A 23,641-nucleotide genomic window follows, 5' to 3' on the forward strand; every position below is an offset into this window, starting at 1 on the left:
GACCAGCGATCCCCGTACATTAACACTACTCTAAACACACTAGGGACAAGTATACATTTATACCAAGCCAATTAACCTTCAAACCTGTACGTCTTTGGAGTGTAGGAGGAAATTGAAGATCTTGGAGAAAACCCAAGCAAGTACAAACTCCCTACAGACAAGCACCCATAATCAGGATCAAAGCCGGATCTCAGGTGCTGTAAGGCTGTATCTCTACCGCTGTGCCATCGTGCTTCCTGTGACCGGGTCTCTGGGTTTGTGAGGCAGCAGCTCTACCACTGCGTCACTGTGGCTGCCCAGTGTGTCCTCAACATCTTTTCTCTTTTTTTTCTTTGCACTCAACATTTATTAACAAGACGCGTACAAACAAAATATACAAATCACACAGCAGCTGTCAGCATCACCAGATCATCCTCGAGTTCTGTCGCAGAAGCATAACGTTCACAGGCACCCAAGCAAGCTCATCATATATAATCTTACTTAATATATAATCGCCCGTTATGTTAAACCAGACACTTGTACGCCACTTGAAGAACTTATTTTCTCATTGATCACCACTATGTATGCACTTATACACAGTCACAATCATGTCTGTACATATGATTCCAAATACACGTGCACAATACCAGTCGAACTCTTCCCCTCCACTGGGGCTATGGAGAAATCGTGTCCTTAATCGGTCTTGTCAGTTGTAGTAATATCGGTGTCCACATAATGTTGAAAGCATCAGTCCTTAACTGGAGTTTAGCTGTTATGCTTTCCATCAAATATACACTTTTCAGTCTTTCCCGCCACTTGTTGAACATTTGGTGCCTTTACAGTTTTGCATGACACTGTAATCATCTTCTTTGCAATCAACAGCAACACCCCTAGCAAATATGTCTGATTTTTGGTGTCTATATTTTCTGGAGTCTCTCCTAGTATGAAGAATACTGGCTCCAGAGGTAGATCCACCCCCAAGATTAGCTTGATCTCCGCCTGAATGTATCTCCAATATTGATACAATTTGGGACACGCAACATCTTTTCAAGGCTTGGTCACCCTGAATGAAATCAAGCCACATCCTAATCATTGTTTATGGACGCATATCCACAAGAATTACTGTTCCTGTCCCAAACTTAAAATGTAATCATCCTTAAAATGGTCCATTTACACTTTTGGAATCACTTACTGTTAGCTATAACCATTAAGTAAACTTAGACCCAAATACAATTATTAATGAGATTTTTTTGTAGATGCGCTGGGAAGAGCAAGATGTTGCAGTCATTCCAAATAGCAAAACCCAACCTTTGACTAACAAGAACCGGTGAGTTATAATTCAACAATGAAGCAACACTGAAGCAACTGGATTTTAAAGTCTTAGATCTTTAGTTTTAGAGATAGAGTGGAAACAGGCCGATTGGCCCACCGAGATCACGCTGACCAATGATCACCCGTACACTAGTTCCATCTAATAAACTTGGGGCAATTGACAGAAGCTAATTACCCACAAACCTATATGTCTATGGAGTGTGGGAGGAAGCCGGAGCATCCAGAGGAAACCCATGTGGTCTCAGGGAGAACGTACAAACTTCATACACACAGCACCTGTAGTCAGGATCAAGCCCGAGTCTCTGGTGCTGTGTCGAACTGTACTGCTGTCACTGTGCCACCCCTGTGAATCTCCAGGCAATCTCCTGGCTCTATACCCAGACTCAGCTCATTTGCTGCTGAAACCCTCATCCATGTCCATATTTGTCCACAGCGACTGTTCCCAATGTCTCCTGCTGACCTTCATTGTTCTTCTCCATGCAAGCATCACCCTGGACTGTGCTGCCGTGACCCAACTTCAACCATGATCCATCCTTCACCCCTCGGCTTGCTTATCTACACTGGCTTTGGCCTTACTTTCCAAACCATCATAGCCTATCTGGCTCGCCCCTCTTTACTGTTGTCTTTTCCTCCAAGCCACTAAGATCCCTGATCACCAAGATTCCAGTTCGGCTCTTGTTGATCCCTAACTTAAATGTTTCGCCATTGGTACCCAACCCCTTCAATATTAAGGTGATCACATACCATCACCCGAAAAGTTGGTGCTTTTCTACCTCTCCTCAAAAACTATGTCACAGAGTTGTCCAGCACAGGCCCTTCATCCCACCTTGTCCATACCAATCTCTTTGCCCATCTGCTCTTATCCCACTTGCCTGCATTCAACATGTATCTTTCTGTAGCCATGCCTAATCAAGGGCCTGTCTAAATGTTACTTAAACATAGTCATTGTATCTGATTCCACCACCATATTTTGTTTGATATTCTCCCACAATATCCTTCTAGCATCACCTTGTAACATTAAACACACAAGATAAATGAAGGCTTTTGTCATTCATCTCGCCACTTCCAAAGTTGTCCACTCAGCTTTGCGCCATTTTGTGATCTGATGAATTAGTCTTAATAGGCTTCAGTGGGATAAATCCACAGACTTTACTTCCTGCCTCAATCCTGGGAGTTGATTTAATTGACTGAAAGATACAGCATGGAAACAGGCTCTTCGGCCCTCCATGTCTATGCTGACCATTGATCACTCATTCACACTAGTTCTATGTTATCCCGCTTTCTCATCGACTCCCTCCACACTCGGGTTCATTTACAATTAACCTACAAACCCTTATATCTCTGCGATGTGAGAGGAATCCGGAGCACCTGGTGAAATTCCAGGAAGATCATGCAAACTCCACCCAGACAACACCTGAGGCTTGGATTGAACTCGGGTCTCTCCCGCTGTAATACAGTAGCTCTACCAGCTATGCTATTGTGCTGGGAGTTCTTTGACTCTCGCAGAAATATGTGGTATTTCTGAAAAGCAGGGGGTGTATTGTGGTTACATGGTTCACGTACGTGGGGTCTCAATATGGACCACTCATCTACACTGAACCCAATTGAGAATTTGCATTGCTACCATAGTGTGTTGGTCAGGTTAGTGACCAATAGCTAGAACTCCAAGACACAAGCATGAATCCTGCCAAGTCACTGGAGAAATTTAACTAAATTAAATATAAAAATCTGGAATTAATACTAGTCTTAGCAGTGGTTGAAACACAAAAGTGTATTTGCATAAAATTCCATCTGGTTCACTAATGTCCTGCCAGACCTACAACATACTTGGTTCTTAATTGCTCCTCCCCAACCTTACTAATTCAAAAGTGATTCTGAATTGTGTCCACGTCTAGTGAATAAGAAAATAAAGTAAGTCGCAATTGCTGGAGTAACAGTGGGTCAGGCAGCATCTATTGCCATGGAGGGAGTGCAGAGAAGGTTCACCAGACTGATTCCTGGGATGTCAGGACTGTCTTATGAAGAAAGACTGGATAGACTTGGTTTATACTCTCTAGAATTTAGGAGATTGAGAGGGGATCTTATAGAAACTTACAAAATTCTTAAGGGGTTGGACAGGCTAGATGCAGGAAGATTGTTCCCGATGTTGGGGAAGTCCAGGACAAGGGGTCACAGCTTAAGGATAAGGGGGAAATCCTTTAAAACCGAGATGAGGAGAACTTTTTTACACAGAGAGTGATGAATCTCTGGAACTCTCTGCCACAGAGAGTAGTTGAGGCCAGTTCATTGGCTATATTTAAGAGGGAGTTAGATGTGGCCCTTGTGGCCAAGGGGATCAGAGGGTATGGAGAGAAGGCAGGTACGGGATACTGAGTTGGATGATCAGCCATGATCATATTAAATGGCGGTGCAGGCTCGAAGGGCCGAATGGCCTACTCCTGCACCTAATTTCTATGTTTCTATCTCTGGAGAACATGGATTGGTAACATTTCGAGTCAGGACCCTTCTTCCGACTAACCCAAAATGTCGCCTATCCATGTTCATCAGAGATGCTGTCTGATCTGCTGAGTTACTCCAGCACTTTGTGTCTTTCTTTGGTAAACCAGTATATGCAGCTCCTCGTTACTAAGTGTCTTTGCATTGAACATTTTGTCGCATGTTACATTTTGTAATCAGAAAAGTTTTGTAATCTATGTAATCAAAAGGAGAAATGTTGTCATCTTTGTTATCAAAGGGAGAGATTTGTAGAAGCCTGCACGAATTACATATTCAAAACTTCAATCCAAAAACCCTTTGATGAATTTAGAAGAGGATTCTTTCAGATTTTGGATGAAAATTTGATAAAATACTTCCATCCTCAAGAGCTGAGGGACATGTTGATTGGAAGTAACGACTATGACTGGAAAATGCTGGAGCAGGTTTGAAAATCTTTATTGCTATTCAGTATTGTTGCACTGGGAAAAATGGCAGCCATCTTGTACACATGTTCCCACGAATGGCACTGATCACAATTCACTGCACTTTATTGTGTATGTGATGAATAAATCTGATTGATTGATGCATCAGAGAAACTTCTTATGAAGCACAGAGAAACCTATTTCAATGCCCAATGAACAATTTACACACCAAAAGTGTCTTCAGTATTGTTGAATTCCATAAACACAGAGCTTCCACTAATACCCCGCTTTTCCTGCCCCCTGCCTTTGCGATGTGTTTGTGTGTGTGTGTGTGTGTGTGTGTGTGTGCTCCACTCTGACAGTCACGTTCCAGTTCCCGGTTTTTCACGCGAGTGCCACAAACAGTCCGCTGAAAAATCGCCTAAGTGGGATTTAGTAAAACTAAAAAGCATTGGTGCCCGCATGCCACAAGGTGGTGGTATGGAAAACCAGACATGGTTTATGGATCAGGTCATCAGCAGCAAAACCCGACACCGATCAAATCAGCAATACTGTTTGATCTACAGTTTGTAGTTCCACCGCTTCCTCTGGCAGCACATTCTATATATCAACCTCTAGCTGTGCGGGAAAAAAACTTGCGTCTCAGATCCCCTTTAAAACTCCTTCCTCTCACTTTAAGCCTACGCCCTCCTATTTTTTGATACCTCTGTCCAAATCATTGAAGATGTGAATAAATTTCCCCTTGCTTGGCTCGGTCTCAATTTTTCAACCGGTAGCCTCCCACTATGCCAGTTAGCAGCACTTTGCTAAATTAAAGGCTTTTGCCATTAGTCTCTCTCCCATTTGTGGGTCTATAAACACTAATGATGTTTTCCACACAGATTACAACCTATCAAGGATACCACATATCACACCCAACCATCAAGATATTCTGGAAGGTTTTCCATGAAATGACTTTGGACGAGAAGAAACTATTCCTCTGTAAGTACCTCCCTGAGCTCTGAAAATATCTCAGTGTTAAGATGGGTTCAACTACTTCCAAAAGGGGGCGTAGCTTTATTGTGATCATCGCTCGAAGGGCTTGTCTGCTCTTCTGGAATTTTATAAAAGACCCAACCCACCCCCTCATCCAGTTGCTCAACCCAAATTAACTACATGTGATCTTACATAGAGTAATTCAACAGATTATGTAGAACCAATTATTTTAGTGAGGAAACCAGAACAAGGTGGTTCATTGTTAAAACTAAATCTAGGCTGTACTAAGGTGGAATCTCTGACACCTTGTCCATACAAACAGAAAGATGTGCATTCAGAGACCCGACTTAGATTCTGACCTTGGGCATTGTCAGTGTAGAGTTTGTACGTTCTCCCTGTGACCACGTGGGTTTTCTCCGGGTTCTCTGGTTTCCAGCCACATTCCAAAGATGTGCAGGTTTGCAGGTTAATTGGCTTCTGTAAATTGTCCCTAGTGTGCAGGGTAGAACTAGTGTATGGGTGATCGCTGGCCAGCGCAGATTCCTTGGGCCAAAGGGCCCGTTTCTATGCGGGTTTGTAAGTTAATTGGCCTTTCGAAGTTGCCACTAATGCATTGGTGTGCAAATGGGATAACATACAATTAGGTTTAACAGGTGATTGTTGGTCAGCGTGGACTCTGTGGGTCAAAGGGCCTGTTTCGATGCTGTATATTCCAATCAAGATAACATTTCGCATTCCTTTAAAGATGTTCTTTATAATCAATGAAATGTGTTTGAAATCCTGTAAAAAATAGTCTGTTTCAGGTTAGACAAGATTAGGTTGATATAGATGCATGTGTGGCTCTAGACCATCTATGTTGCAGCTATTGATGAAAACAGAGTTGTGTTCACCCCCTCAATTCCTTAGGTCAACAACCAATTATTTTGCCATGATGGTGTTAAAGGCTAGGTTCTTGTTCAGACATCATGCCACGAGGTTCTTGATCTATTCCCCGTCTCATTGTTATCCTTTGTCAGGCAGACAATAGTGGCATCATGGGCAATGATGAGGTTGGTGCTGTACGAGGCCGTACAGCCATCAGTGTACAGGGACTAGAGCAGGGGACTAAGCACTAGACCCTGTGGAGCACCAGTGCTGGAGGAAATGTTATGACTAATTCTAACTGGCTGACATCTGCCAGTCTGGAAGTCCAGAAGTCAGTTGCAGATGGAGGCCCCAAAGCCAAGGTGTAGAAGCTTGGAGGTGGCAGTAGTGGGTGGTAAAGTGTGGCAGAATGGCACAGTTGTAGAATTGGCTCCATACAGCAGCAGAGACCCTGGTTCGATCCTGACTACAGGTGCTGTCTGTACTGAGTTTGTGCGTTCTCCCTGTGACCGCGTGGGTTTTCTCCGGGAGCTCCGGTTTCCTCGCACATTCCAAAGACTTGCAGGTTTGCAGGTTAATTGGCTTCTGTAAATTGTTCGTAGTGTACAATAGAATTAGTGCATGAGTGATTGCTGGTCTGTCTGCATTTGGTGGATCGAAGGGCCTGTTCCCATGCTGTATCTCTAAAACAAAAGATCAGCTTACTTGATATTATGGTTCTGAATGCTGAGTTGTACTCAATGAATAATATCTTTATGCAGGTGTTCTTATTGTTAAGGTGATCCAAAGGTGAATGTAATGCAAGGGAGGGGGTCTCCCGTGTAGAACCAGAACACACAGGAGTAGAATTGGGCCATTCGGCCCATCGATTCTATTCTGCCATTTGATCATGGCTGATTTATTTTTTCCCTCTCAGCCCCATTCTCCTGCCTTCTCCCTATAACTTTTGACGCCCTTTCCAATCAAATAGGTTGAGTCATACTGCACGGAAACAGGCCCTTCAGCCCAGCTTGCCCCATCTACACCTCTCCCACCTGCCCACGTTTGGCCCATACAGGACATATAACATAGAACATTGAACAATACAGAACAGGAAGAGGCCGTTCGGTCCTATCCCTCTAAACCTTTCCTATCCATGTACCTGTCAATCGTTGATTTAAAAATACCCAATGCCTTGACCTTCACAACCGTCTACGGTAATGAGTTCCACAGATTCACCACCCTCTGACTAAAGAAATTCCTCCTCTCCTTTTGGAAGATACGTCCTTTTATTCTAAGGCTGTGCCCTTTGGTTCTAGACTCTCCCACTATTGGAAATATCCTTTCCACATCCACACTATGTAGACCTTTCATTATTCAGTAGGTTATTTTAGACTTATTTTACTGAAAAAGCTACTTATTTTAACTACTAAACCAGGTTCGCTTCTTAATAAACAGACACCACACAAACTGTTTGGTAGACCAGTTCAAAACTTTACTTAACATCGGCCGATGGAAGGGAGGGAGAACTCCAGTCAAGTGACCAACACAGACACTTGACTGTGCTCAGCCACCTTCTCTGAACAACAGAATTACATTGCCTTAAATAGGGTTTTTTTGTCCCCTTAACACCTTCCACAGACATTAATCATGTCAGAGGTACAGGAAAAGGTTTCCACAGATTGCATCACATCAAAGGCCTTTTGTTACATGGTACAAGGTATACTAAAAACATTGACCATCTGCTTTATCATTTTATTTCCACTTCCCTGGTTTTTCTTTTGTCACTTGGTCCCTCTTAAACATAGGCCATCTGGTTTATTGCCTCTTGCTTCAAAGATGTGACCACCTATGTCTCTCTTCCTCTATCACCTCCTCCCCCATAAACATTGGTCATTTGATCTCCACTTTCCTGGTTTTTCTTTGTCACTTCAAAGATTTGACCAGCTATCTCTCTAGCTGCTCCTCTGCCTGTCACTTGGGAGACAATGTTATAGGATTTATTATCTCACACACACCGCAACCTGAGGCAAGCCTAATTTGACACTAAATATAAGCTGTAAGCTAGCCCAGAAGCCAATTTAATATCTTCTTATATTTTTAACTAAAATTCGGCTTCATCATTCCATCCTTTTATCAAAATTTTGATAACAACTACAGTCCTTGCTGAGTACATACGAAAGACCATAAGCATCTCATCAGACAAATTAATAGTACACTAGGAACACAATCAATTCATAGTGGACAATTGTTCCACAAGTCCCTCCAAACATTTTAAATGGCCACCAACCTCCCCCGGACGTGACACTAATATACTACCATAGGACAGGAAAAGGATCATAAAAATTGCTCAGCCTTTATTCGGCTTCATTTGGATTTCCCTGTGTGCTGGTGTAACTGGTTCATGCTTCTCTTGTGTGGCACTGCATTTGCAACATAACAATGCCCTGTCACAAATATACTGTTTCCTTAAAATACACCAGTGCCTTGGTTGTGGCAAAAACAGGTAGATTTAACTGGCCTTTGCAGACCTCTTACTGTCTGTAGTCAGGGTATCTTTGCTGCGCTTGTCATGTTTGACTTCAATCTTGTTTAAAAGGAGGTGTGTACCATCCTTTAAATGTGGGTTAGTCCGCAAGTTTGCCATTCTGAAGAAAGTTCAGTCCATGTGGGCTGGGCCACCCCAGAATAAAGGAAGCATCAATAGCCCATCGTCCTTGTTTCCACAAACTGTTCACAGTCAATCAAATGTATCCAGCGACGATGATCTTTCATCTTTACAGCAGTTCATGTTGTTAGCAACACTTGGTTGTTTCTTTCAACAGTCTCAATTTCTTCTTGTCCCAGCACCCCCATCGTATAGCCTTTATGGCCTTGGTCACTGGTTTCCAGCAAAAACTCCTCCAACCTGGAATGTAGATCTGGCAAGACATGGGTTAATTGCCGACCATACATAATTAGTTAATTGCCCAGGGCCTGTAAGTGGCTTCCCCCCACTCTCCAGGGGGTGGACACGGCAGCTTTTCCTGCATCAATAAAAAGTTGTGAATCTTGTTCACCAGCTGAGTTTCTCCAGCACTTTTGTCTACCTTTGATCCTTCATGTTCCTTCCTAACACTTACTTCGCTGTGAATTTATTCTTTAATCCGATTATATCCGAAGAGGCTCTCCCCACCTAAATATTCAATTCTCCAAATATGTTCTCTTCCCCAATCTACTTTATCTTCTCACCTTTCATCCCTCATTGTGAGTTCCCTCAAACCCCCTTTTTGTAAGTCATAAGACAATTTTTCATCTACCTTCATTTCTCTCACACAGCACATGCTACAGCAACATCTTTTTGTTTGCTTGAAAACAGTAATCTTGCTTCATTTGCATTTTAAAAGACAACCTCTGTTATCATATCAAAACAATCTTTTCCAAAAGAACTCATTCAGAATCAGTAATCAATAATACATTTACTTTTCTCTGTAATTTTGACATTTCCAATCTCATTTAACACTTTAATCGGGATGAGTCTTTTTTAAACTTGGTTCAAAAGATTTATAATCATATAATCAAAAGATTTATAAACACATTTTATCCATCGAGTATAGCTCCGCACCCCATTCATGCCTGTTTCTTAACTTTAAAGGACAAACTTCTTAAAGCGACACACACACAACTTTGCACATTGCTTCGAATTTCACACATTCCACATACAAAAAACATTGTTTTACAAGCAGTACATATACAAAAACATTGTTTTACCAGCAGTATATAATATTTCATCTTCATAGACATCTCTTTGTAATTTACTTTCCCTTTTTCTGACAAGACTTCTGTTTACCAAAATCCTGGTTACCTAACCCTAATTGGACATTGATCCAGATCATGATTAGTCAGACTCCCCTTGACTTTTCAGTCTCCCTATCCTATCCTCATTTCTCCATTGAATTTTCCTTCATCCCCAATTTTTATAACATAGTTGCTTGTCAGAAAAAGGATTTACCTCCGGGGTAATTTTGTTTTGCAATCCCCATTGACTCTTTCCACCATCCCAGATGCTTGTGGGTGGTGTGTACAGTGAATTGCTGTCAGATATTAAAATGTGCACATTTTTCCTTAGTAATAGTGGTTGGTAGAGCTTCACTCCACCTACTAAATAAATCTAAAATTACTACGCAATATTTATAACACTGGGCCCTTGGCATTTCAATAAAATCAATCTGTATGCATTCAAACGATCATGATGGCATTGGCGTCACCCCTGAGGGTATCCTAATTGGTTTGCCTGGATTATTTCATTGGCAAATTTTACATTCAGAGGCCTGCTTCAGTGCCTCATCAAATTTTCGGGTGCCACCACATTTCCTTTGTTATCCTATCATTCCCTCCTTACCAGCATGGGTAAGACGGGTAAAAATGTATCGTTATACACCAACTTGTCCAAGCGGGGTGTGCTGAATCAATGGCACAGCCCACTTGTTTCCATAGTTATTATTATATACAAGAGGCGTCCCTCTGTAATGTACATACCTCCCTCATATCTGGCAGGACCGTTCTATTTGCTAGCATCTGTTTACCAGATGTCACCACGCATTTGGATGTACAGGCTGCTTGCTTGGATACACTATCAGCAACTCATTGCCTTTTGCTATAGGGTCCCCAGCACCAGTGTGTGCAGTACATTTAATAATGACCAGCTGTTCTGGTAGCATCAATGCCTTAAACAAATTACACACAGAAAGGGATTCCCGTGCTCCCAATCCTGGAGAGCTTTTTAAGGTCAGAACTTCAAGTTATAGGGATGTTACTGACGGAACTGTCCCAGGTAAAGATGCCATTGCTACTGGTAGACATCTCTCAAGATTATCTAACGCCTCATCTTCATTACCAAATAGGGTCGTCGTGCCAGACATGAAGTCTCCTCCAGAGGATTTACCAGTACTGGGTTTATTTTTTACGAACCATCACCTGTTTCTCACCTCCTGTCTGTCTTTTAATTCTATTCTCTTGTTCCTCTGCCCACTGGCATTCTAGTTGCAATAATTTCCATCCTTTCCTAGTGCTATCCTTGTTTCTTAACTCTATCTAGCAAAGTTACAAAACTGTGAGATTTAAAAAATCAAGTCTGCAATTTATCCCATCAGATAAAGCATAACAATAAGTTCAATTTGACACCTAATTCACTTTCATATCTCAAGTAATAAAAAAATTATGGCCATTTTCATACTCGGAAATTAGCATCTTGTTCCCTATTGATTTTCTATGGACATAACAAAAAACTGTGATCATGGACCGTCAAAAGCCCATAACCTTCTTAAAAATTAAGAGAACTGAATGAAAATTTCAGTTATCATAGATTGAACCATTCTGACACAAATATAAAATAATCTTACTTGGATGACCTGAAATAAAAGCATATAATTAGTTAGTTACCCAATTGTAGCTAATTTCAAACTTCAATTACTAGACCTAAACATATATCTATTTCTTAATAAATGATTAACATTTTTAAATAGCCTAAGTGTCCAAATTATATTCACAAATAATTCACAATAAAACATGATTTTTAAATCTCATTTACATCAATTTATAGGCCAAATGGAAGGAATTTAGTGTTCAATTGCTGTAAATTAAAGTCTATTTTAAATCGGCTTTCTAGTGGGTTCCTGTGAAGAAAAATACTGCGGGATATAAAAAGCCCAAAATGAGCTACTCGCTATAGAAAACTTTATTTACAGGGTTCTTAAGAAGCCCCTTTTAATGTAAACATAAAGTACATACCGGTACTTGTTTGCTTTATAAAACCCTGGGACTGCGAGAGGTCGCGGATCTAGAGAATGACCTCCAAACTACTACAACCACCATACAAGGCCATAAAAACCAATAACACCCTTTGCGACGGGGTCCCCCAGCGATTCTCCGTCAATGATTCACTAGGCTGAACATTTTTTACTGCAACAGCCCAGTAAAACTCGCGTTTTAAACCTGCCCCCTCTAAACAGCGCCAAAAGCACGCACACGGCCTGGGCAGATTCTCATTGACAATTCAGGTAGGTTTTGTAACATACCTACTCTATCCCCTTCTTACATGCAGTATCCATCCAACTTCGAACTCTACTCTCCTCATGCTTCTCCTCTGTTCCTGATTTCCATGTTTTAATTCCTTTCTTCCATTTCTTTCCTGTCTTCCTTTCCCATATCAACACCTCTGCTTATTTAATTGTCTCAACATACCATGTGCCCCCTACAGGCCAGGCTTCATCCCCTAACCATTTGGTCAACTTGTAACGTAACATTCTAAATTTCTTATTATACTTAGGATTCAAATAACACATATATAGGACTGGTTTCCAGAGCATTCCCCATAGATAGATAGATAGAAAGAAAGAGAGAGAAAAAATACTTCTTAATTCCGAATCGTTCCAAATATATCAACCAGGCCGACCCACTAAATGAGACCCCAGTTTCTCAATTTGGCTGACTTTTTTTAACTCTTTAGTATACGACCCAAGTGTCTCAACGAAGCAGACCCGCTAACCGAGACCCCAGTTTTTTTTCAACTTGGCAGACTTCTTAATACTGTAATATACAACGTCACTTATTTCTCAATCCGACAACGCTTCGGATGTCTCAATAAGCCAGACGCACACCTCAACCCCCGTATCTCAACCCGACAAATCACGGATATCTCAACAAGGCTGATGAGCCCTTAGTAGAGACAGAAAAAGAGAAAACAAAGAGAGATAGACAGAGAGAGGAAACACTCACGTCCTTCTTAACAATATACATAAGACCTTTCTTAAAAATACATGCACAATTCTGTCTTAAAAATACATACACAATATCCCTTCTTAAAAAAAAAACATATAAAGCCCACTGGTCTTACCTTCGTCTGTGTCTAAGAACCTCGGCAGGGAACCAATTCAACCTCTGATGAAGGATCACAGACGTTCCCGGGAGTTTCTAGGGAGTCGGTCTTACAAGGGGGCCGATAGAGCTCAGTTATCTCCCTTCCAATCCCGGCAACCTCCGCAACCTCTTGCACAGTCAGCCGTTGATGTGGTCCCAGCGAGGCCTGCATAACTACGCCAATGAAAAAGCTACTTATTTTAACTACTAAACCAGGTTCGCTTCTTAATAAACAGACACCACACAAACTGTTTGGTAGACCAGTTCAAAACTTTACTTAACATCGGCCGATGGAAGGGAGGGAGAACTCCAGTCAAGTGACCAACACAGACACTTGACTGTGCTCAGCCACCTTCTCTGAACAACAGAATTACATTGCCTTAAATAGGGTTTTTTGTCCCCTTAACACCTTCCACAGACATTAATCATGTCAGAGGTACAGGAAAAGGTTTCCACAGATTGCATCACATCAAAGGCCTTTTGTTTACATGGTACAAGATATACTAAAAACATTGACCATCTGCTTTATCATTTTATTTCCACTTCCCTGGTTTTTCTTTTGTCACTTGGTCCCTCTTAAACATAGGCCATCTGGTTTATTGCCTCTTGCTTCAAAGATGTGACCACCTATGTCTCTCTTCCTCTATCACCTCCTCCCCCATAAACATTGGTCATTTGATCTTTATGGCATCTCACTTCAAAGATTTGACCAGCTATCTCTCTAGCTGCTCCTCTGCCTGTCACTTGGGAGACAATGTTATAGGATTTATTATCTCACACACACCGCAACCTGAGGCAAGCCTAATTTGACACTAAATATAAGCTGTAAGCTAGCCCAGAAGCCAATTTAATATCTTCTTATATTTTTAACTAAAATTCGGCTTCATCATTACCTGCATGCAAGTTGTCTGAGAGACTAGGGCAGATGTAGGGCATTGACAATCTTTGAAAGCTCTTTGTTTCGATCGATATTTGAGCTACTGGAAGGTACTCATTGAGTCACTGGAGACTGGAATGATGGAAAAGTCCTTGAAGCAGATGGGGTAGCGGGTTATTGAAGTGAAGGGATGAACATTTTGTCCCCTTGCCTTTATCAACGAGGGTTGAGGGAATGTTTAAGATCAACAGTGGTTCTGCTGGTAGAGCTGTTTGGGAAGTGGGAGGAAACCAGAGCACTGGGGGAAAACCACACGGTCGAAGAAAGAACGTGCAAACTCCACACAGATCAGGATCAAACGTGTGTTCTGCCACTGTGAGGTAGTGGGTCTACCAGCTGCACCACTGTGCTGCCTAAATATATGTATATGTGGAATGTACTTTTCTGAATCATGTAACATAACTTCTAATAATGTTCCTTTCTCAGTATTTATCTTCGGATCCGATCAAATTCCAGTGATGGGAATGAAGTGTTTGAAGATAAAAATATCTTCATGTGGGTTCACTGAAGATGATTATCCAGAGGCAGTCACTTGTTTTGACACCTTGCTTCTACCAGAGTATACCAGTCCAGGATCTCTGAGAACAAAACTGGTGACAGCTATCAAATCTAAGAAGAAACTTAATAGAGAATGAAGCTACTCAGCAAAAGAGACTTCAGCTTTTAATGGAAGAAACATTAGCAACGACACCCTATCCAATGATCCACACCTGCACTTATATCAAAGACTAGTAACAGCTGGGAAGAAACTGTCCCTGAATCTGGTGGCAATGTTCAAGACTGGAAACCTCTATGTTCATGTTGTAAAGCAAAGTGTTGTCAAACTTGTGTAAAAACAGAGCAGATTTTGAAATTGGTGTGTTATTTCTTCTGCACTCTTGAAGGAAGTTTATTTTGCAACTATTTATGAGGCCCTTTGGCCCATCAGGTCTTCGAATAATCCCTTTGGTCTCATTACCTTTCTCATTTCCCTGTACCCGGCTTTATCTATTTCTCAGGGCAGCACAGTTGCGCAGCGGTAGAGTTGCTGCCTTGCAGTGCCAGAGACCTGAGTTTGATTCTGACTATGGGTACTGTCTGTGTGGAGTTTGCATGTTCTCCCCGTGACCTGCTTTGGTTTTCTCTAGGTGCTCCGGTTTCCTCTCACAGGTTTAAGAAGGAACTGCAGATGCTGGAAAAATCGAAGGTAGACACTAATGCTGGAGAAACTCAGCGGGTGAGGCAGCATCTATGGAGTGAAGGAATAGGTGATGTTTCGGGTTGAAACCCTTCCTCACACAGGTTTGTAGGTTAATTGGCTTTGGTACAATTGTAAATTGCCCTAGTGTGTAGGATAATGTGAGTGTATGGGGTGATTGCTGGTCGGCGCGGACTCAATGGGCCGAAGGGCCTGTTTCCGTGCTGTATCTCTAAACTAAACTAAATATTGTCACCTACACCCCTTAAATTATTTTTACAATGAGTTGCCGTCGACAATTAACCTAACAGCACGTCATCATGATGTGGAACAAATCCAGAGCCCCCGTAGGAAACCCCACAGAGAGAACATGCAAGGTTTGGGGTCGGGACCGAACCAGGAGCTGTGAGGCAGCTCCACTGACTGTTGTGCCTTCACATGGTTGGTAATTTGGTTAAAACACGATCGGAAAATGCCATGGCTCATTGTTGTCAGTGTGTGGACTATGTTGATGTACTGCCTATCCTTGGAACATTTTGCTGGATCATCCATTGGATTTTTATGCTACTGAGACCTGCCAATTCATGGAGGCACATAAAGAGATGTTGAATAAATACACTAAAAGAAAGGAATGACCCAACGGGCAGCAACCACGCCTCGACAGCTAGCCTGGCTCGCCCCCGCGCAACCGGGAAACCACCTGGAGTCGTCCGAGACTCGTCTCCTGTTCGACCCTGAAGACTGGAAACTGGTGAGGAGGACTGTGACGGCGGACAAAAGTCTGTTTTCAAAATAGCGGCGGAAGGATGACAGGATCGGTGTTGCCAGGACAACGGGCCTTGAAGGCCAAGATAAGGCTGCGCTCTTAGGAACTCTGAAACTTTGTTGACGCCAGAAACGTGGCAACTCTTTGTGTACTGTCTCGGTGATGTCTACTATTACACTTCATTTTTTGCACTTTCTGCTTATCTCTGATTATGCTAGTTTGGAGTCTGATTTAATTAAATTGGTTGCAAAAAATATCTATATTTTCACTGTGCTTAGGTTCATAGGTAAATGCGAAAGTAATGTATCATCATCACTATTAATCATCACCAGTGTAAAAACATTAAATACGGTCATACACTCAGGTAGCATCTGGAAAGTGAAATTATTCATATTTCAGGTTGATAACCTTTTATAAGAAATGGGAAAGTATAATTGAACGTTAAAAGCTACTGATAATCTGTTCAAATTAAAGGGATAGACCAATGAATTAGGGCCAAATGGCTTTTTCCTGTGCTGTAATTATGAGAATACTTTAAGTAGTTTTTGGTCATCATATTAGCTATGAGCAAAGCATTCAAAGGGAATGGAGATGCAAGAATCTGCAAATGCTGGGATCTTGAACAAAAAACCAAGTGCTGGAAGAACTCAGTGGGTCAGGCTGCATCCTCGTGTGAAGAAAAGGTCCCAACACGAGACATTGTCTGTCTATTTCCTTGCACAAATACTGCCTGACCCGTTCACTTCCTCCAGCAGTTTATTTAATGCAATCGAAAACAAACCCAGCTTGCATTGGGATTTCTGATCATAGTGCTATCGAGTTCTGTTTTCACACTGCATCTCTAAGTCTTTTAAAAAAAAAAAAAAAAAAAAGCATATCTCTGGTGACCAGGATCAGGCTAGATTTCAGAGACTTGGGGTTTGAAAATGGTCAGATGGCACCAGAACATTGTAATTCTTGCATCGTTCAACCCTTAACTTGTATATGATTGTAGTCATGGCGTGGGTTAACGGGATAGCACACCAAACAAAGCTTTTCACTACTTTGGTACATGTGCCAATAATAAAATTAATTGATTTAAAAGAAAACTTTTCCAAGTGTGGTCTCGCAATGACTTGTATAGCTACAAACTAAGGCTTGTCACTAAACATCTATACATGTGACAATAATAAACTTAAACCTAAACATTATCCAAAAGATGGTCCCTCTGGCTGTGGGTCGGTGCTCCTGTCAGGACTGCATTGGTGTCAGTTCAATTTGAGTCCAAGAGTGGGATTTGAACTGACGGATTTGTGACCCAGAGGCAAGGGTGTGCCACTGCATCATCTGTGATTCATTTCCTTTCCAATGTGACAGCTTGGATTCCATTTACAATCCTTATGGCTGGAGTTCAGCAAGAATGATGAAAGGAAACTGAAACTGAAAGCATGAAAGGAATGCAGAAAAACACTGGTGGAATCGGAAACAATACTCAATTACAGAGCAGGTCAACTCGAAGAGGAAATACTGAAATTTAATATTTTGCTCTATTAGAGATAGAAACACAGTCACACACTGCCCAGGCCGAGGAACATGTCCCATCTACACTGATCCCAGCTGCCTGTTTTTGGTCCATATTCCTCGAAACCTATCTTATCTATGTACCTATATAAATGTTTTTTAAATATTGTGACAGTACCTGCATCAGAGAGGCAATGCAGCGGTTACCCATGTTCTCCAGAGATGGTGCGTGACCCCAGCACTTTGTATGTTTTTCAATATCAACCAGCATCTGTGGTTCTTTGTTTCTCCCTTTCAGTTTGGTTTATTTGGTTTAGTTTGTGTGGACCGAGTTACAACAAAAAGCTTTTGTTGCGTGTTAACCATTTAGCAGAAAGACAATACATGATTACAATCGAGCCATTCACAGTGTACAGATAGATGAAAAGGGAATAACATTTAGTGTGAGATAAAGTCAGTAAAATCTGATCAAAGATAGTCCGAGGGACTCCAATGAGGTAGATAGTAGTTTCGGATTGATTTCTAATTGTGTTAGGATGGTTCAGTTGCCTGATAACAGCAGGGAAGAAACTGTCCCTTAATATGGAGGTGTGTGTTTTCACACTTCTATACCTTTTTCCAGAGGGGAGAAGAGGGATTGGCTGGGGTGCGACTCGTCCTTGATAATGCTGCTGGCTTTGCCGGGGCAAAGTGAGGTATAAATGGAGTCAATGGAAGGGAGGTTGGTTGGTGTGATGGTCTGGGCTGCGTCCGCTATTCTCTGAAATTTATTGTGGTCTTGGATGGAGTTGTTCCCAAACCAAGTTGTGATGCATCTCGATTAAAAAGCTTTCCACTGAACATCTGTAGTTGGTGAGAGTTGCTGGGAACAAGGAAGTCATAAGGTCATAAGGAATAGGTGTAGAATTAGGCCATTCGGCCCATCAAGTCTACTCCGCCATTCAATCATGGCTGATCTATCTCTGCCTCCTAACCCCATTCTCCTGCCTTCTCCCCATAACCTCTGACACATGTACTAATCAAGAAGCATTGGTGTGCTTTCCTTGTAAGCTCGTTGAGTAACATTAGTGTTCACTTGAGCACAGGACTCGTTGCCAGGGGGTGAGAAGCGGCTCCCGTGTGAAATACCCCAGAGAGGGATTCCCCCTCACCTGCCTCCTGGAGATGCCATTGGTGGACGGGGATGTTTGGGGCGGGGCCTGAGGGCGGGACTCCCTCACGTGATGATAAAGTGACACTTTATAACCTGACACTGGGGTTTCATTTCATTTCTTTCACACTTTGACCCGATCGTTTGCAGTGTCACGAAGGGGCGATGCTGTACAACTGGGAGACGGGCTTGCAGCCCGAACGTTGCTCCGACTTGGGGGATGTTCTGGGCACCGAGCAGATCCGGCACCTTTGCTGCCGGAGCGGATGCACAGTAGTTGTGTTGTCCAGCGGGAAGATTTTCAGGAGAGTTGATGGAAAACCACCTGGTAAGGGGGAACAGATATGCGGGTAAAATCCTGTGTGCTGCAGGATGGTGTTGTATCTCAAATTGACACGCAGTAAATTATATATTGAGGCAATCTGTAATGTCACCAAAGCGTGTGGGATGCACAGCAATCTACGTATTTGATACAAAGTGCTGGAGTAACTTAGTGGGTCAGGTAGCATCGCTCTGTGTAGAAATAAGGAACTACAGAAAAACTGCTTTTTATTTCATGCAAAAAAAGGCCATAAATCGGTAATATGCTGGAATCAATATTTCTGATTCTAGTTTAAGTGATTTACAGATAATGGAAGAATTATAAAATTGGATTAACATTTTCAAGCTCATCAGTCTGTTTTCGTTATATTTAGTTAAAGATTTGAAAATTATATTTAATAACATTTTAAATGTATTATATATTACAACAAAAATGAGTATTATTTTCTCTCTCCACTTCTCTTCCACCTTGGGAGTCGATTTTCCAATCTGGGTAATGATTGGAATTAGTGCCTGGGGTATTGGGCTGGGTCTGCTCTCTGGGCGCTGATCCTGGGGCAGTACGTTTGTATTTTGTTTAGCGCTGGTCAGTTTCACTTTCGCTTCTCACGCACAGTGCCAGCGCCACAAGCAGGCAGTCGATCTGAATAGAAAAACAGCGACGTTATCCGTTTGAGCGGTGTAAACGAAACTCTCCCCTCAAACTCCGCCTTTGCCTTTTATTGTGATCAGCGACCAGGGAACAATTTCGAAGGAACTATTTTGGTGGATAAAACTGTAATGGGTGGTAAATGAGAGTGAATTGACAAAATTAATCCCGATGTATGGTTAATCCAGTGAGGGGTATACAAATTGCTAAAACACTTCAAGGAACTGCAGATGCTGATTGTGTGGGAAAGAACTGCAGATGCTGGTTTAAATCGAAGTTCGACACAAAATGCTGGAGTTTACTCAGCGAGACACGCAGCATCTCTGGACAGAAGGAACGTCACCCATTCCTTCTCACCGGAGAAGCTGCTTGCCCCGCTGAGTTAGTCCAGCATTTTGTGTCTACCTGCAGTCTGCTGATTAATGCACAACAGGCCACAAAGTGATGGAGTAACAGCGGGTCAATCAGGCAGCATCTCTGGAGAATGGTATGAAGCTTCAAAATAACAATTAAAGACGCAAATGCTGGATAATCTGAAATAAAAAGGTGGAATAGGTCAACAGGTGAGACTGATGAAGCCGAGTTTTAGTTAAAAATATAAGAAGATATTAAATTGGTTTCTGGGCTAGCTTACAGCTTATATTTAGTGTCAAATTAGGCTTTCCTCAGGTTGGGGGGTGTGAGAGATAACATTGTCTCCCAAGTGAAGGAGCTAGAGAGATATCTTCACAGGGAGATGCCATAAACCAATGTTTATGGGGAGGAGGCGATAAAGGAAGAGAGAAATAAACAGTCACATCTTTGTAAACAAATAACCTATGTTTATGAGGGACCAAATGACAGAGGAAGCAGCGACCAGAGCAAGGGTGGTCTATTTGGAGATAAAACAAATGGACAATGTTTTTAGTATATCTTGTACCATGTAAAAAAAAAAGGTTTGATGTGATGCATTCTGTGGAAACCTTTTCCAGTACTTCTGACCATGACTAATGTCTGTGGAATGTGATAAGGGGACAAAAAACCTATTTAAAGCAATGTAATTCTGTTGTTCAGGGAAGGTGACTGAGCACAGTCAAGTGTCTGTGTTAGTCACTTGACTGGCGTTCTCCCTCCCTTCCATCGGCCGATGTTAAGTAAAGTTTTGAACTGGTCTACCAAACAGTTTGTGTGGTGTCTGTTTATTAAGAAGCGAACCTGGTTTAGTAGTTAAGATAAGTAGCTTTTTCATTGGCGTAGTTATGCAGGCCTCGCTGGGACCACATCAACGGCTGACTGTGCAAGAGGTTGCGGAGGTTGCCGGGATTGGAAGGGAGATAACTGAGCTCTATCGGTCCCCTTGTACGACCGACTCCCTAGAAACTCCCGGGAACGTCTGTGATCCTTCATCAGACATTGAATTGGTTCCCTGCCGAGGTTCTTAGAAACAGACTAAGGTAAGACCAGTTGGGCTTTATATGTTTTTTTAAGAAGGGATTGTGTATGTATTTTTAAGACAGAATTGTGCATGTATTTTTAAGAAAGGTCTTATGTATATTGTTAAGAAGGACGTGAGTGGTTCCTCTCTCTCTGTCTATCTCTCTTTGTTTTTTGTTTTTTCTCTCTCTACTAAGGGCTCATCAGCCTTGTTGAGATATCCGTGATTTGTCGGGTTGAGATACGGGGGTTGAGGTGTGTGTCTGGCTTATTGAGACATCCGGGGAGTTGTCGGGTTGAGAAATAAGTGACGTTGTATATTACAGTATTAAGAAGTCTGCCAAGTTGAAAGAAACTGGGGTCTCGGTTAGCGGGTCTGCTTCGTTGAGACACTTGGGTCGTATATTAAAGAGTTAAAAAAGGTCAGTCAAATTGAGAAACTGGGGTCTCATTTAGTGGGTCAGCCTGGTTGATATATTTGGAACGATTCGGAATTAAGAAGTGTGTTTTCTCTCTCTCTCTTTCTATCTATCTATGGGGAATGTTATGGAAACCAGTCCTATATATGTGTTATTTGAATCCTATGTATAATAAGAAATTTAGAATGTTAAGTTACAAGTTGACCAAACGGTTAGGGGATGAAGCCTGGCCAGTAGGGGGCACATGGTATGTTGAGACAATTAAATAAGCAGAGGTGTTGATATGGGAAAGGAAGACAGGAACCCACTAGAAAGCCGATTTAAAATAGACTTTAATTTACAGCAATTGAACACTAAATTCCTTCCATTTGGCCTATAAATTGATGTAAATGAGATTTAAAAATCATGTTTTATTGTGAATTATTTGTGAATATTATTTGGACACTTAGGCAATTTAAAAATGTTAATCATTTATTAAGAAATGGATAGATGTTTAGATCTAGTAATTGAAGTTTGAAATTAGCTACAATTGGGTAACTAACTAATTATATGCTTTTATTTCAGGTCATCCAAGTAAGATTATTTTATATTTGTGTCAGAATGGTTCAATCTATGATAACTGAAAATTTCATTCAGTTCTCTTAATTTTTAAGAAGGTTATGGGCTTTTGACGGTCCATGATCACAGTTTTTTGTTATGTCCATAGAAAATCAATAGGGAACAAGATGCTAATTTCCGAGTATGAAAATGGCCACAATTTTTTTGTTATTACTTGAGATATGAAAGTGAATTAGGTGTCAAATTAAACTTATTGTTATGCTTTATCTGATGGGATAAATTGCAGATTTGATTTTTTTTAAATCTCACAGTTTGGTAACATTGCTAGATAGAGTTAAGAAACTAGGATAGCACTAGGAAAGGATGGAAATTATTGCAACTAGAATGCCAGTGGGCAGAGGAACAAGAGAATAGAATTAAAAGACAGACAGGAGGTGAGAAACAGGTGATGGTTCGTAAAAAATAAACCCAGTACTGGTAAATCCTCTGGAGGAGACTTCATGTCTGGCACGACGACCCTATTTGGTAATGAAGATGAGGAGGAGTTAGATCATCTTGGGAGATGTCTACCAGTAGCAATGGCATCTTTACCTGGGACAGTTCCATCAGTAACATCCCTATAACTTGAAGTTCTGACCTTACAAAGCTCTCCAGGATTGGGAGCACGGGAATGCCTTTCTGTGTGTAATTTGTTTAAGGCATTGATGCTACCAGAACAGCTGATCATTATTAAATGTACTGCACACACTGGTGCTGGGGACCCTATAGCAAAAGGCAATGGGTTGCTGATAGTGTATCCAAACAGTGCAGCCTGTACATCCAAATGCATAGTGACAGCAGCTAAACAGATGCTAGCAAATAGAACGGTCCTGCCAGATATGAGGGAGGTATGTACATTACAGAGGGACGCCTCTTGTATATAATAATAACTATGGAAACAAGAGGGCTGTGCCATTGATTCAGCACACCCCGCTTGGACAAGTTGGTGTATAACGATACATTTTTACCCGTCTTACCCATGCTGGTAAGGAGGGAATGATAGGATAACAAAGGAAATGTGGTGGCACTGCATATTAGGAATGGCAACTTTATTCATTTGCATGGGGTTGCCGACCTGTGTAAAAAGTTACATGCTTGAGTTGTTTTACTGTTCATGTTTTAAACTATCTGTTATGTTTAAACTATTTAAATAGTTGTTATTTGAATATATTTGATTCCTTTTTAATGCCTTTGGCAACAAAAAAAAAGCCTTCAAAATGTCATTGAGGGTGAGTCTGTAGAACACTCTGCCTGGCAATTCCTGCAGTAGGTAGGTTGTTCAACCTTGTGAGAGACTACTCAGTCTGTCCTGGGGTTCTGGTAAAAGTAAGTCTGGATGGATAACGTCTCTCGGTAGTGAGTCTCAGTTGTAGGCAAGGTCCAAGATGAACAAATTTGGTTATCTCTATGTCGAAGGTAACAGATTAAGAATGATGAGAATGACTTGGATTGGAATTGCTCCTACTTTAGCAACACGTTGTATTTGTTAAACTATTAAATAGAGGATTGATTTTGGTGATACCAGTACTATATTCAAGAACAAGTGGTTGGGAGATGTTTACACGATATGTATTGGGAATATGACAACATGTTTGAAGGGACTAACTGAGAAGTATTACATATAAGCAAAATAAGTAAAAAAGATGAGAAGGAAGGGATATTGAATGATTTTGTGTTTAAAAAAAAATAAATTTAAAATCAGGAGAAAATGCAGATTTAGTTCTGTGGGCAAGGTGAGCTTGTAGGAGCATATCCGGAGAATTATGTGTCTTTAGCTCTCTGGCATTGA

General features: G+C 41.5%; 2 protein-coding genes across 3 annotated transcripts in view; both read left to right on the top strand.

Moving 5' to 3' along the window:
* LOC129700920 (probable E3 ubiquitin-protein ligase HERC4) overlaps positions 1 to 16,891 on the top strand; it is a 70,261-nt gene extending 53,370 nt beyond the window's left edge. The window contains exons 20-23 of the mRNA XM_055641738.1: positions 1,236 to 1,306; positions 4,046 to 4,229; positions 5,090 to 5,189; positions 14,287 to 16,891. Of these exons, the coding sequence (XP_055497713.1) occupies positions 1,236 to 1,306; positions 4,046 to 4,229; positions 5,090 to 5,189; positions 14,287 to 14,495 (564 nt within the window). The 3' untranslated portion in view covers positions 14,496 to 16,891. The remainder of the gene's footprint in view (positions 1 to 1,235; positions 1,307 to 4,045; positions 4,230 to 5,089; positions 5,190 to 14,286) is intronic.
* The window catches only part of LOC129700896 (probable E3 ubiquitin-protein ligase HERC3), a 275,970-nt gene that overhangs the window by 182,691 nt on the left and 69,638 nt on the right, over positions 1 to 23,641 (top strand). Inside the window, exon 1 of one of the 2 annotated variants that reach the window (XM_055641704.1) lies at positions 18,549 to 18,781. The exons of the other annotated variant lie outside the window; for it this stretch is intronic. Within the exon in view, the coding sequence (XP_055497679.1) occupies positions 18,619 to 18,781 (163 nt within the window). The 5' untranslated portion in view covers positions 18,549 to 18,618. Of the gene's footprint in view, positions 1 to 18,548; positions 18,782 to 23,641 lie in introns of those variants that run through there. 2 annotated transcript variants of the gene reach the window in all.

Source organism: Leucoraja erinacea, chromosome 1, assembly GCF_028641065.1.
Source record: "Leucoraja erinacea ecotype New England chromosome 1, Leri_hhj_1, whole genome shotgun sequence".
NCBI lineage: Eukaryota > Metazoa > Chordata > Chondrichthyes > Rajiformes > Rajidae > Leucoraja > Leucoraja erinaceus.